The following is a 13454-nucleotide window of genomic DNA, read 5'->3' on the forward strand; positions in this document are numbered from 1 at the left end:
GGGGGTGCATGTCCGGCTTTTCGGCTGGGGCACAGTCACCCGCTGATGACGTAATAAGGCACCAGACAATACCACTGAGCTGCGCATATACAGAATCCTTACATTCCAGACTTTTGCTTTTTATAAAAAAGCAAGCACATAGGAATAGGAGCGTCGTTTCTCCCAGGAAAAACTACTTCCAGCTGACTTGGAGGGCATCAGTTGGCTCTTGGGGGGGGGATAGGGAAGTGGGGGTCTTCCGAGGTAGGCAGGTGTTGTTGAATGATGGGCTGTGTGCTGTTCATTGCTCTGGAGACATGCATCCCTCTTGGCTTGGTGCTCTGGCTGCTTTTGTATCTGACAGGATGCTGATGAGACAGGAAAAGCCTGAAGTAGGTCCAACCTGTCCAGATGGATTTAAGCTGGTTTCTGGAGCTTGGGAAAAGTTTTGAAACATGTTAAAAAGCAGCCATGAGAAGATTAGTGACCATATGTGGTGTTTAGTACTCTGCTTATATTGGTTAGTGTTAATGGGAGAGACAAAGAGATTGGAACATGTTAAGCTTTATCAGAGACAGATTATTTTAAGGCACCTGTTTCCTTTACTAGTTTGGCATCCAGGAGACAGGTGATCAATTGTTGAGAGCATTTAACAGTAACAGATGGTTATATTAAAGTCTGTTTTTGTAGAGCCCAGACACTTTTGGGTCTGGGGGTGTAAATACCTTTTAGCTGTTACAGTTTCTTACTTGATGATCTCTGGACTCTGGTTCTGTTGTCCAGTGTCTCTCTGCAGCTGTTGTTCCTTTCTCATCAGAAATTCTCATGAATTTGAGAAATTTCAAAGTTAATAAAGCATTGTGTAACCTATTTCTAGGGGTCATTGTTACCTCTTTCTGTTTATTTAGCATATCCTTTAAAGTTCAATTAGATCTTTCTATGACTGCTTGGCCTGTGGGATTGTGTGGTATACCTATAATATGCTTTATATTGTAATAAGCAAAAAACTGTCTCATTTGAGACATATGCTGGGGCATTGTCAGTCTTAATTTGTACATGATGGCCATAACTTCTAATAGGTACAATTTCCTTGGCTTATTGCCAAGTGGTGGAAAAGTCCTACTTCAAACCTTCGCTATTTATATGGTGTTTCTTATGAAATTCTGAGGCTTCTAGCACATTACTGATTAATAACTGATCAATCTCATCATCACCTTGCATTAGAAGACCTGGCAGACCCGTATGGGATCTGATGTGTATTATATATATAAGATTTTTCCTATTTCTGATGATTTCCTATAATTGTATAAATAGTGAAGTTAATTGTATATTATCAGGAATAAATTCAGGGAGGGACAGTAGAGCACCGGTATGTAAGACAAGATGAGCAGAAGTTGGAGATACATTCCTGAAGTGGCTTGGTGTCCTCCTCATTAATTATATTAGCACCTGGGGAAAGTCCACTCAGATTTCACTCCTCTGCAATTAGGGCAAACATACAAGAGAGGTAAGTTTCCTGAGCAAGACTGACCCTCATCTGATCAGTTTCCTCCAGGGGTCTACCCAGTCTACTGGCCCTGGATTTCTTCTTGTCCCCAGAGCTTCTGAAAGGCTGAGGGAAAGGCCAGTGAAGCACAGGCCACACAGCTGCTACCTGAGTGACAGCCACCATGCCCAAAGCAGATTGGTGTTACATGCTCAAAAGGAAACCAGCTTGTGGCTTCTCTGTACCCTCAGTTGGCTTACCCCCTGTGTGGCAGGCTGAGGTTAAACCCCTCTAGTGTCTGGGAGGTGGGGGCAGCTGTACATGTCTTAACCTTTTTTCTTTCTTTTTGGTTTTTCGAGACACTGTTTCTCTGTATAACCCTGGCTATCCTGGAACTTGCTTTGTAGACCAGGCTGACCTTGAACTCACTCTGTAGACCAGGCTGGCCTCAAGCTCAGAGAATAGCCTGCTTCTGCCTCCAGAGTGCTGGGGTTAAAGGCTAGCATCACCACCATTTGGCTAAGCCCAGCTAAGCTGTACATGTCCACAAGCAGCTGGTGAGGAAGGTCTGCCAGCAGCTACCGTCTGCGCATCATATCTGTTTAAACCCCAACCTGTTCTCAGTCGTTTATATGTGTTTACTGGTGTGTTAAATCGTTTGTGACAATAGCCCAGTGACTGGATGTTATTATTTGCTCCACTTTACAGATAAGAAACGGAGTCACTAGATAACAAGGCAACTCACAGAAATGGGGCGGGTGGCGTCTGCCCTGACAGTGGCCGGGGTCTGACTGTCCTGCCTTGCCCTGCTGAAAGTCCTGGGGTTTTCCCTTTCTCCCTGGTGCTCCTTGCCAAGCATGGGCAGCAGGTGCCTATAAATAATAATGAGTCGAGGAACACAGCCAGGGGGCTTCCCCGTTTCCTCACCCATCATGCTCCTGAAGCTGACGGGGACCTAGCCCCATGGCCAGGGAGACACTAGACTGTCAGAGCAGGGTCCTGCTTCTCCAGCCCACTTTGTTCTGTGACTTGAAGCTTAGCTTCCACAAAGCAGGCAAATGTCTGGATCATCGTATAAAGGTCTCCGACTTAAAAAGTATTGGTTGCTCTTAGTTTTTGCTTATATCTTTGTGAAAATAGCATTTCTTCTCCACTTTTGGCCAGTGGTTAAAATTTCCCATCATGCTTACCCTAGAAGTAAGTGGCAATCTGCCTGTGACGTCCGTGTCCTTTGTCACATTTTGTAGGACAGGGAAGTCAGCAAGAGGCCATCAAGGTAGAAGGAGTGTTTAAAGTGGGAGCCGTGTAACCCAGACTTGTCCATGTGCTGTCCTTCACCTTGTCCTGGCCCTGAGGATGACATCTAGGGGTGAGAGTATCATCAGCCTTCCTTCTTTCTACCGGATGGCCTCTGAACTTGAGATTGGTTGGCTTTTGCCACAGATGGATCTGCTACAAGAGTCCTCCCAGAAGTGCTCCTCCAGTTTTTTTTTTTTTTTCCACCTTTTTATTGTTTTTACATTTTGGTGTTGCTAGAGATTGAAGCAAGAGTCCGGGCATGCTCCGAGAGTGTCGTACCACTGAGCCACATCCGAGACCTGACTTTCTTTGTTCATGATGGTAGGGAGGGACCTAGAGACTGCATGATGGGCAACTACCCTACCACTAACTACCAGCCCCACATGCATTTTACCCATAAACATTGCCCATCCAGCTCTACTGTTCATGTCTTGGTACCCTCAGCATCCTCCTGCTCAGGAGAGGGGGTGGTTGGTGAACTAGATGTGAGGGGAGAAGAAAAAGCAGGCTTGCTAGAGGGTTCTGAAGAAATCAGACGTCAGAGATACCTGAAAGGAAACAGGAGGCTAGACTGTGGACTGCCCTCTCTGTGTGCCGGGACCCCTGCACTCTCTCTCTCTCTGTGCTGGGACCCCTACTCTCTCTGTACTGGGACCCCTGCTCTCTCTGTGTGCTGGGACCCCAGCTCTCTCTCTCTGTGTGCTGGGACCCCTGCTCTCTCTCTCTCTCTGCTGGGACTGCTGCTCTCTCTCTCTCTGTGCCGGGACCCCTGCTCTCTCTGTGTGCTGGGACCCCGGCTCCTGGTTGCTTCTTACTTTATGAGGCTTCAAGCTGATAACTGGGAACAAAGGTGTCAAACTCATTGTTTATTTTTGGCTCCTGACAATACACACACAACTGTTTTCTGCTCTGCTTGGGGAAACGTAGTTGTGGATAAACTCTGGCTCATCATTTTGGAAAAGAGGAGGAGGAGGAAGAGGGGGAGAAGAAGCTGCTTGCAGTCGATGCATTTAATTCAACTTATAATTGAAATGTATGAGCGCAGCACACTCTCTGCCCTTTTCAGGATCTGTGAACCATGTGGAAATGGACTTGGCATGACTAGGTTACCGGCAGTTAAGTGAGTTCCCTCGGCATGGACATCTCTTTTGAAAAGCTAAATCAAGGCTTTTTTTTTCCTCTTCCTTGGCTGCCTGAGGATAGACCTCCATGAAAGTGTCACAGCCACTGTTGATCTGGGTCAGGAAGCTGAGGACCAGCTGAGTGCCTTAGCAGAAACAGATGGCTGAGACTGTTATTGTCCTTGGAAGGCAAAGGTACTTAGACAGGGATTTGGAGAGAAACCAGGCAAAACGTCTCAGACTATGCCAAATGTCATCTCTATGCTCATATCTAAAACTTGTTTTACTGGTAGCAGACTGGCCAGGATTTCTGGGATTATGAAAAGAAAAATGAGAGCCACGCTTGATGGTCCGTGTCTATAATCACAGCATTCATGAAATAGAAGTGGAGGTAGGAGAATTGTATGTTCAAGATCATCCTGTGTGTGAATTTCCAGGTCAGCCTGGGCTACATGAAACCCTGTCTCAAAATTTAAAAAAAGAAAAAAGAAAAGAAAAATGAACCATATTCAACCTGAACTTCCAGCTTAGCATCAAGGACAAGATAAGGGCCTGAAGAAAACACAAAGTACAGACAAGGCCGACTCTTGGCTGCAGAGGCCAGTTGGAAAGGGGGATCCAGCTCTGCAGTGGTCCCCTCAGGGCTTGGGTACACATTTTTCACTAGATGATTCCTGAGTCAGTGAACCTGGATCTTCTGACATCAAAGTCACATACCCAGAGATGTTTGTGAGGATGCCTGCAAGTCTGTAAAGCACTGTAAGCTAGAGATTCTCCTTTGAAACAGATTGGTCTTAAAGTGCCACAATCTGTTCTCAGGAGAGAGAGAGAAAGCCACCTGCTCGCTTGGCTGGGTGATCACCGGCTGCACCTGGGGCTCTCGATAGGGAGGGGCTCCTTTTTACAGGCAGGATGCATGCTGCATGTTGCTTCCAGAACAGCCCAGAGCTAAGAAATTGTTCAACCACTGTACCAGTAAAGGCCACAGCTAGGACATTGTTGTTGTTATTCATTTTTATTACATTTAGTTGTAGAGGTCAGGACAACTTGTAGGCATCAATTCTCTCCTTCCACCATGTGGGTTCCTGGGGTGGAGTTCAGACCCTCAGACTTGTGCTGCAAGCATTTTCCCCATTGGCCATCCTCCGGCCTCACTGCTTGGTTCTCCATACATACACCTCCCCTCCTTGCCGCCTTCCTCCCATCTGCACAGCAGGATCTGCACAGCAGCTCTCTACCTGAACTCTGTGATGTATGCATGCTCAGCCCCTGAAAGGCCCCTGTTTGTCTTGGTACAAAATATAAAACTCCCAAGGAGAAGGAGCCCACCCTGAGCCATCACTGTGACTGGGTTAGTAGGGGCAATTGGACGGTCAGTAACGCAAAGCCATGTCTCACTGCTGGATCATTAAGAAACAGTGTGAGTCCAGGTTTATGTCTGTGCCTGCAATGAGCTCTCCCCCCAACCCCAGAGGGATCAGCACTAGGACTACCCCCAAGTGTGCACCTGCCTGGGGACCTTGCAAGTGCCAGCAGCACAAGACACTGAAGTTGGACTGAGGGAATGGATGGTGAGCATCAGTCTAATAAGAAGACAGGCGATAGCAAAGAGAGCCCTCGTGTACAGAGAAGCCACTCACTGGACAGCCATTTTAAAATTACTATTTTTATGTGGATGGGGGTTTTGCCTGCATGGAGATATGTGCACCACATGGGCAGTGCCCTTGGATACCAGAAGAGGATATCAGATCCCTTGGAATTAGTTACAGATGGTTGTGAGCTGTTGTGTGGATGTTGGGAATCGAACCAGGGTCCTCTGGAAGAGCAGTCAGTGCTCTTCAGCACTGAGCCACTTTCCCAGCCTCCATGCATTTTTTTTTGGCCTCCCCCCCCCACTCCCCAGGTGTTTTTGGAATAGCCAATGCTATGCCGTCTTATTACAGTGATAAGCCTTGTTTGTCTGAAGATCGGTCCTAGGTGCTGTAAGGTGGCAGAGACTTCTAGTTACACTGCAAAGAAGCTGAAGTCCTCAGAACATCTATCAGGGCTGTTGTTTGGTAAGAGCCAACACTCACAATGCCTTATCCTGAGGAACAGACTGACAGATGTGTCTTGAGGAAGGCCAGTAGTCTTCCCTAGCATAGTGTGAGGAGGCACAGCCTTGTGTGGAGATGAACTCAGTTCTTTCTCACCTGCTTGGTCCTCCCTGAGACCTAACTGGGCCAGGTGCTGATGTGGCTTGCTAGGAAAGAAGGCCTGAGGGGGCCCATGGCTGTCTGTTGTCCACTTACTCTTTCTTCTGTGCCACAGGTGGGAGCTGAGCTGGTATGTGAGAGGTCTCTGGACCCAGCAAGAGCTCATTTGAGCTGTGACCCTTAGCTTTGAGCTTCTGAAAGTCTGGCCACAGCCATCATCTGAAAGCCAGGCTCATAGCATGACTTCTCCTGGTGTCCTGCTAGTGGTTGGGGAGTTTCCCTTGCTCAAACCCTTCCCATCTCAGGTGACAGATTGGGCCCTCATCTTTCACCCTTGCTGGTAAGACAGGCTGAAGAGCGTGGCTGAAGGAGAAAGCCTGACTGGCTTTGAGGCTTGCTTACCAAGAGACTTCCTGTCTCAATGTGTACCTGGAAGTACTTACCCATCCCAGACAAGAAGAGCCATGGAGTTCTGCTAATGTTCCCAGGGGTAACTGCATTTGAAAACTTTTGCCTGTGGTTGAATATAAATAAATATAGTGACATGAACTTGTATATTATCAGCTAGCAAGTGAGGCCAAAAGTAAGCAGAAATCATTTGTGGCAAAGAAGCCCTGACTGGAAGAGACACCCCCACCCCCGACACACACCCCAAGCACTTGAGTGTGGGACAGATGTCCTGCAAGAGAAAGAGGCCAGCCTGGGATTCCTCCCATCTCTCATAGATGTGTTTGGGCATGCACTGGAAGAGCAGAGGACACCGACTGTGTGAGGCCGTCGTTAGCCTAACCCTGGACTCCTCACATAACTGGTGCCGTTGCTCAGTCAGCTCCTCTCCACAGAGGGACTTGAGCCTTGTTACCAATCGCCAGCTAACCTGTTCCAGACCTGCCCTGCTGCTTGGTAGGAGGAAAAGGCAGGCACATGTGTGGGTTGTTTGGGGTTCCTTCTGGATCGAATGAATGCATGGAACAGTGAGGATATGTGATTATAGCCCTTCAGATGACCTTGAGTAACCACAGTAAGGGAAGCCTGTGAGCTTGCAGTGACATTCTACAGAAAGCAGAGCTGTCGTCAACAAGAATGTCTAATAGGAAGGCTGTTCTGCTCCTCTTGAAGTTGCCTGCAGAATAAAGCAGTCTTGTTCTGCATGGCTATGAGGAGGCCTTGCTCTGGTCCCATTCGTTCACTGCCTGCCGTAATTTGCATTCAGGGCACACTGCCATTGAAAAACCCTCATCTGGGCCATTCTACTCTTAAACGTAGTTTTATGGACAGCACTGGGGGGATGTCTTAGAACGTGGTATTAGCAAATGGGTTCGGTGTTAGAGCGCCTCACTTACGCCATCCATGATCATTAACCCGTTCCTCCTTTATGATAAATACACGAGAAAAGCTTCTGCATGAAGCCCAGGAGTATAGTCCTGAAGTCATTTCTGTCCCTCTGTTAACTCTGTGTGTAGCCAGCTCAACTTCAGGACACAAAAATGAGTAGTCAGTGCTCTTTAGGAACAGAGCCTGTCTGTCTAGCCATAGGCTCGTGGGCAGTTGTCCTGGGGCCTGTAGCTCATCACACAGCAGCTTTGCTGTCTGAGGTGCTCCCTGATGAGACCAGCGTTCCCGGGCTCCTTGCTGTTTATGCATCCCCCAGGCTCCTGCCTGAAGCTTCTGTGGCACATCAGCGGTCCCTTTGAGGACCCACAGCTCTCTGATGGAAGTCTTGGACTACTTTTCTAAGTAGCCTGTGGTTTCCTTCCTGGTACTGCAACCTCTCAAGGTTCTGTGTTCACCAGTGTGGTCAGGCCCCAAGTCCCCAGGGATAAAGAGAAGGCCATTCTGCTTAGTATTAGATTTTGATTGGAGAAAAACCCAGAAACAATAGGTGGCTGCCCTGTCTCCCTGCCGGGGGTGTCACTCCCAACAGAGCTCCCTGTGCTGGCTCTGCACCACCCTCTCTGTTTCTGGTCTCTTGACTCACTTGCTCTGCTCTCCCCCAGCAAGGCTGCAGGACAGCATTGGTGTATCCCAGACCACATTCATGGTTTCTAAAAGCTTTCCTGGCTTCCTGACCACAGTGGGAATCTGATCAAACCAGAGCTTGTGACTAGGCTGCGGAGTTCAAATTATAAATAGCAAATAAGTCATTTTTTCCTGTCAGTCACTTAAAAACTCTCAGGCACAGGCAGGTTCAGTTGCTTCTTGGGTTAGGCCTATGGGTGCCGTCTCCCACACACTACGTACATCTCAGGACTGAGACCGATGAAAGCTGGCCTGCGGCTCTCTCAAGGCCTTTGGTTTTAGGTGGTGCAGCAGGATTTGGCTTCCCTGCGTAGCCGTTATTGGGATACCAGATAGCAGACAGGTGAAAAAGCATATTTAATAGAACTTGGTTCCACATGGTCAGAGACTAAATGGACTTCTTTGTGGAAATTGAGTGGCTATAACACACACACGGAAGTGGTGCCCATGTTATCTAAAAGAAATGAGGGATGGGGAAAGTCAATCTGTTTGCAGTAACCTCAAGTGTCTGTGTCTAGTATTTCTGCTTTCTCTGACTTCTTTGTTCTGCCCATTCTCCTTGTCATACCTCAGTTTACTGGGCTGTAGACCATGTGTGTTTTGCCTTATTGAGCAATGGATATTTTTGCGTTCCCTTAAGTACACTCGGGGCTGGCTTTGTAGGCTCGTGCAGGGGCTGCTCACACAGCCAGCATTCTGAGCCTGCAGCAGGCTCACTGGCTGGCCGGCTGGTGGGATCAGACTCTGCTCTGGATGCTCTGTGAGCACCAGGTATGTTCCCTCCAGTCACAATGACTGGAGCATTGCTGCCTGGTCAGCAGAGGTCTCAGATCCCCAGAGTCATCTTTGATCCCTCAGGACAACATCGAAATGCAAGGAGTCCCTGGCTGTCCTCTGCACAGCAGCCTGCCACTCTGTCAGGGCCCTTATCTATATAGCCATAAGGGCCCTGTCAGCCCCTCAGAATCTACTGACTTAGTGTCTGGCCCATTCTTGCTTCACAGGTTTTGTTCATTGGTTACTTGTTTTATACAAAAATTAAAAATCATTACTCGCTGCTCCATCTCAGTTGTGCAAAACGTATTCCTTTTTTTTTTTTTTTTTCTTTCTCTCTTTCCTAGCCCCAGAAAGCCTGATGCAAGCACTGGAAGATTTAGATTACCTGGCAGCCCTGGACAATGATGGCAATCTCTCCGAGTTTGGAATCATCATGTCTGAGTTTCCTCTGGATCCACAGCTCTCAAAGTCTATCTTAGCAGCCTGTGAATTTGACTGTGTAGATGAAATGCTAACCATCGCTGCCATGGTAACAGGTATTCCTTAATGACCCTTCCTTTGTACCATGAATCCACGCCGAGTATAGATTTAAATGGAGTGTGCAGCAGGGACAGTGGTTGATGTACCTAACTTTGCAGATAATAGTGAAGTGGGTTTTTGTTTTTGTTTTGCTTTTATTTTCAAGACAGGGTTTCTCTGTATAGTCCTGACTGCGCTAGAACTCACTTTGTAGACTAGGATGGCCTCAAACTCAGAGATCCGCCTGCCTCTGTCTCCCAAGTGCTGGGATTAAAGGCGTGGGCCACAACAGCCCTGTGGTGAAGTGTTTCAATAGACTGAAAAGAGGAGACTTTTTTTTTTTAAGCTGAGGATTGAAACCAGGGCCTTGCGCTTGCCTAAGCGCTCTACCACTGAGCTAAATCCCCAACCCAAGAGGAGATTTTTAAAATCACCTTAATGCAGAAATTCTAAAGGTCATGCCTGGTTTCTTGCCAAAAGGACTAGGGAAGTGCAAACAACACCAACACCACAACAGTCATGAGACAGCGCCTCCCAAAGAACCTGTGATTGTGTCTTTCCTGCCAGCTCCGCTGATTCTGGCTCATCTATTTTCATATATCCTTTGACAGCAGCATGGACTAAATGCTGTGCCACATCGGAACGTAGTCCTAATCCTGTGTCTGACCCGCTGGGCCCCTTGACACCCTGCTTCCGCTGGACTGTGAGCAGGGTACTAAGCACGAGCACGTGCAAAGCAACATGCACACAAAGGAGAAAGAATTAAGACAACTCCCTCTCAATTTCTTTGGCTTCCAAGTAAACAAGAACATTAAGAACAACGTATTGATTCAGAGAACCAAGACAGGATTGGGTTCATAGACAGGGGTCCTCTGGGCACGCTGGGCCAGGGTGAAGTGTCCTCTGCATTGCTGACTGTGACCTCTTGCATCTTAAAGCTCCCAGTTGCTTTTTGCACGTGTCTCATGGTGCTGAGGAGGCTGCTGAGACTTGCTGGAAAACGTTCTTGCACCCTGAAGGTGATCATTTTACACTCATCAACGTCTACAGGGCCTACCAAGACACAGCTCTGAACTCTACCAATGAGCGTACGTGAGCATGATCCCCAGAAACCACCTTCCCGTTCCTTCTCCCTTCCCCAAATGAGGCTCAGATACTTGAATTGTTATTTGCTAGCCTTCTTTCCGATAGCTCCATTAGCCACTGGGAGGCTTGACATGTTACAGCAGGGGTCTGGGTTTGGGAAGCTTTAGTACCCTGGAGCTTTCAGAGCAGCATGCCTGAAGCACAGTAACGGAATAGAGTTGGGGTGGGGAGGGGAGCAGACACCCCTGGTGCCCTCGGTGTCCCTGAACTGCAATGGATATCGTAGTATCACAGGAGAGGCCCACTGCTGGGGAAGCTGGCATCACCTCTTGCAGAGTAGGGAAAAGAGAGGTCAGGGGTTGGAACTGGATCAGCTCCCTTTCCCACAGAAGGCTCTTCTGCTTCCCACAGACCAGCCTCTACTTCCTTTGGTCCAGAAAATAATGTGAAAAATATTTGAAATGATGTGGAAAAATCTTGAGGTCAGTTTGCAAGGCAGTAGGATCATGTCAGGAGCAGGGGTCATTGTTCCTAAATGGACTGGAAGGACTGTGGTCAGCTTTTGCGAACCAGGCTGGGTGATGGTGTCCGACCAAGTACGTACTCCTGCTGCTCTGAGTGGGACAAGTGGACAGGTAGATGAGGGTCTCATGTCCACTGGGCCAAGGTCATCTGCATTCTTCAGTCAAGATGCAGTTGCAGACGCCAAGAAAGTACCTTGAAACAAAATCAGACTAGTACATTTGGATTACAAGCAAGTGGCCCCCAGGGTAGACAAGGAGCTCAAGTGTGACATAATGAACTCCCAGGTCAGCCTGGTAAGGCCTTACTAGATGAAGTATGGGATGATCAGAGGGGTAGACGCTAACAGCTCTCCTCTAGCTTTGGGTCTCCAGCTGTATACATCCTTGCTGTACAGAGACGCAAGTGCAGATGCTAATGCGGTCTCCAGTGTGCCCCGGTCTCCAGTATGCTGGGTTCACAGAACCTCAGCAGCTGCTACAGGTGTGGCCGATCCAACAGCCAATGGAGAGCCCTATCCTAGCTGCCTTCCTGCACTCACTCACACGACCTTCAATAGAGCTTAAAGAAGACTAACACATCATTTCTGAGTGGCCTTTTGATCTCCCTCTAGACTGTGTGGAGAAATGGTGTCAAGATTACTTCCTCAACTGTTCTGCTCTCAGGATGGCAGATGTTATCCGAACAGAACTCTTAGAAATTATCAAGCGGATCGAGCTTCCCTATGCAGAGCCTGCCTTTGGCTCCAAGGAAAATAGTCTGAACATCAAGAAAGCGCTGCTTTCTGGCTACTTTATGCAGGTAAGCAGGAGCAGAGCTGCTTTGGTATGTGTGGAGTGAGTTCCGCATACATGGGAGATTCAGCTAGCAATCTCACCTAGGTGATGGTTTTACTGACCTTAACTTTTAAAACAACACTAAAAAGATGTTATTTAAGATTTGGTATTTAAGCACACTTCTCATGCCAGAATACTCTGTTAATTTTGTCCAGGGGGATGGATCTTTTTCCCTAGAGAGGGAAGTAGACACCACAGCTCCTCTTTCCCTTTTACTAGTGATCTGAATGCCCAGTGAGTCAAAGTACTGCCTCAGTTGTTTCTTTCATGTCCATCGAGAGGCTAATTAATGTCCATGACAGAAGTAAGTATGTTCTTCAGATCAGAACTGGCAACACTGTACCTAATGAGCAGTCTTAATGGAGAGATAGATGAGTCAGGATAGATCTCTTCATCTGTGAGGAAAAGTAGGTTATCTATGTAAGAGGGTACAGTAAGGATGAACTGAGCTAAACACCAGGCATAAAGCCTTGGTAGCATGGACAGTTCATGGCAGAGCTGATGGTACTCTACATTTTATTTCATGACCCCAACATTTACTTTACCCTAAGGTGCTGAAGCTAACAGCATCACTATCTCAAGGGGTAAGACAAAAGTCTATTGCACGAATCCACAGCCACCACCTCTTACCTCGCCAACTCCTCAGCCTGAATACGCAAATTCCTCTCTCCTCCTGCCTTACATTCCTTTCTCCGCCCAGCCATATCACTTCCTGTGTCAACCTTCCTAGTGCTGGGATTAAAGGTGTGTGCCACCACAGCCTGGCTCTGTTTCTCTTTTAGACTGGATTAATCTCATGTAGCCCACTGTGGCCTTGAACTCAAGGAAATCCAGCTGGATCTCTGCCTCCCGAGTGCTAGAATTAAAGGTGTGTGCCACCACTGCCTGACCTCTATGGCTAACTGTCCTCTGATCTTCAGGCAAGCTTTATTAAGAGTACAAGCAATATCACCACAAAAGTCATTGTGATTTATTTTCTATTATCTGAAAACAGGAAACATGGGTGACAAATTTTAGTTTTAGCTGTTCTGTATAAAATTTTTCAACTAAAATGTTTGTGTATCAAACATTTCTTTTTTCTTTGAACCTTTTAGATTGCTCGGGATGTTGATGGGTCTGGCAACTACTTAATGCTCACACACAAGCAGGTTGCTCAGCTGCATCCACTGTCAAGCTACTCCATCACGAAGACGATGCCCGAGTGGGTCCTCTTCCACCAGTTCAGCATATCCGAGAACAACTACATCAGGGTGACCTCGGCAGTCTCCCCTGAATTGTAAGTCTAATTGAGAAGGAAGGGCTTTCTTTTCAGTTCACCCTTGTAGAATTGAAGCACACATTGCATTATTTCATTCTCAGATTTTTTCCTGGTGCCTGTCTTTACATGGACGACACCTAATACGCATGCCTGCCTGAGATTACAGCTTAGGGAGAAATATAAAACACATTATGGTGTCATCCAGAACCATGCAAGAGAGAAGCACCAATGCACTGGCCGTGTAGAATGGACTCAGCCAGCTTTTAGGAACAGATAAGCCACTGGTCGGAGCTGGAGGTGAGGGGGTGACTCAGGGGAGGAGGGAAGGTGAGGCTGAAGAGACAGGCAGTTCCCAGA

The 13454-nt window shown here is 47.6% G+C and overlaps 1 protein-coding gene across 1 annotated transcript in view; it reads left to right on the forward strand.

Moving 5' to 3' along the window:
• Dhx32 (DEAH-box helicase 32 (putative)) overlaps window positions 1-13454 on the forward strand; it is a 57962-nt gene that overhangs the window by 43538 nt on the left and 970 nt on the right. Inside the window, exons 8-11 of the mRNA XM_052711871.1 lie at window positions 9221-9412; window positions 10334-10483; window positions 11617-11804; window positions 12934-13115. Of these exons, the coding sequence (XP_052567831.1) occupies window positions 9221-9412; window positions 10334-10483; window positions 11617-11804; window positions 12934-13115 (712 nt within the window). The remainder of the gene's footprint in view (window positions 1-9220; window positions 9413-10333; window positions 10484-11616; window positions 11805-12933; window positions 13116-13454) is intronic.

This window comes from Peromyscus californicus, unplaced genomic scaffold (assembly GCF_007827085.1).
Source record: "Peromyscus californicus insignis strain IS unplaced genomic scaffold, ASM782708v3 Scaffold_4__1_contigs__length_199733344, whole genome shotgun sequence".
Lineage (NCBI taxonomy): Eukaryota > Metazoa > Chordata > Mammalia > Rodentia > Cricetidae > Peromyscus > Peromyscus californicus.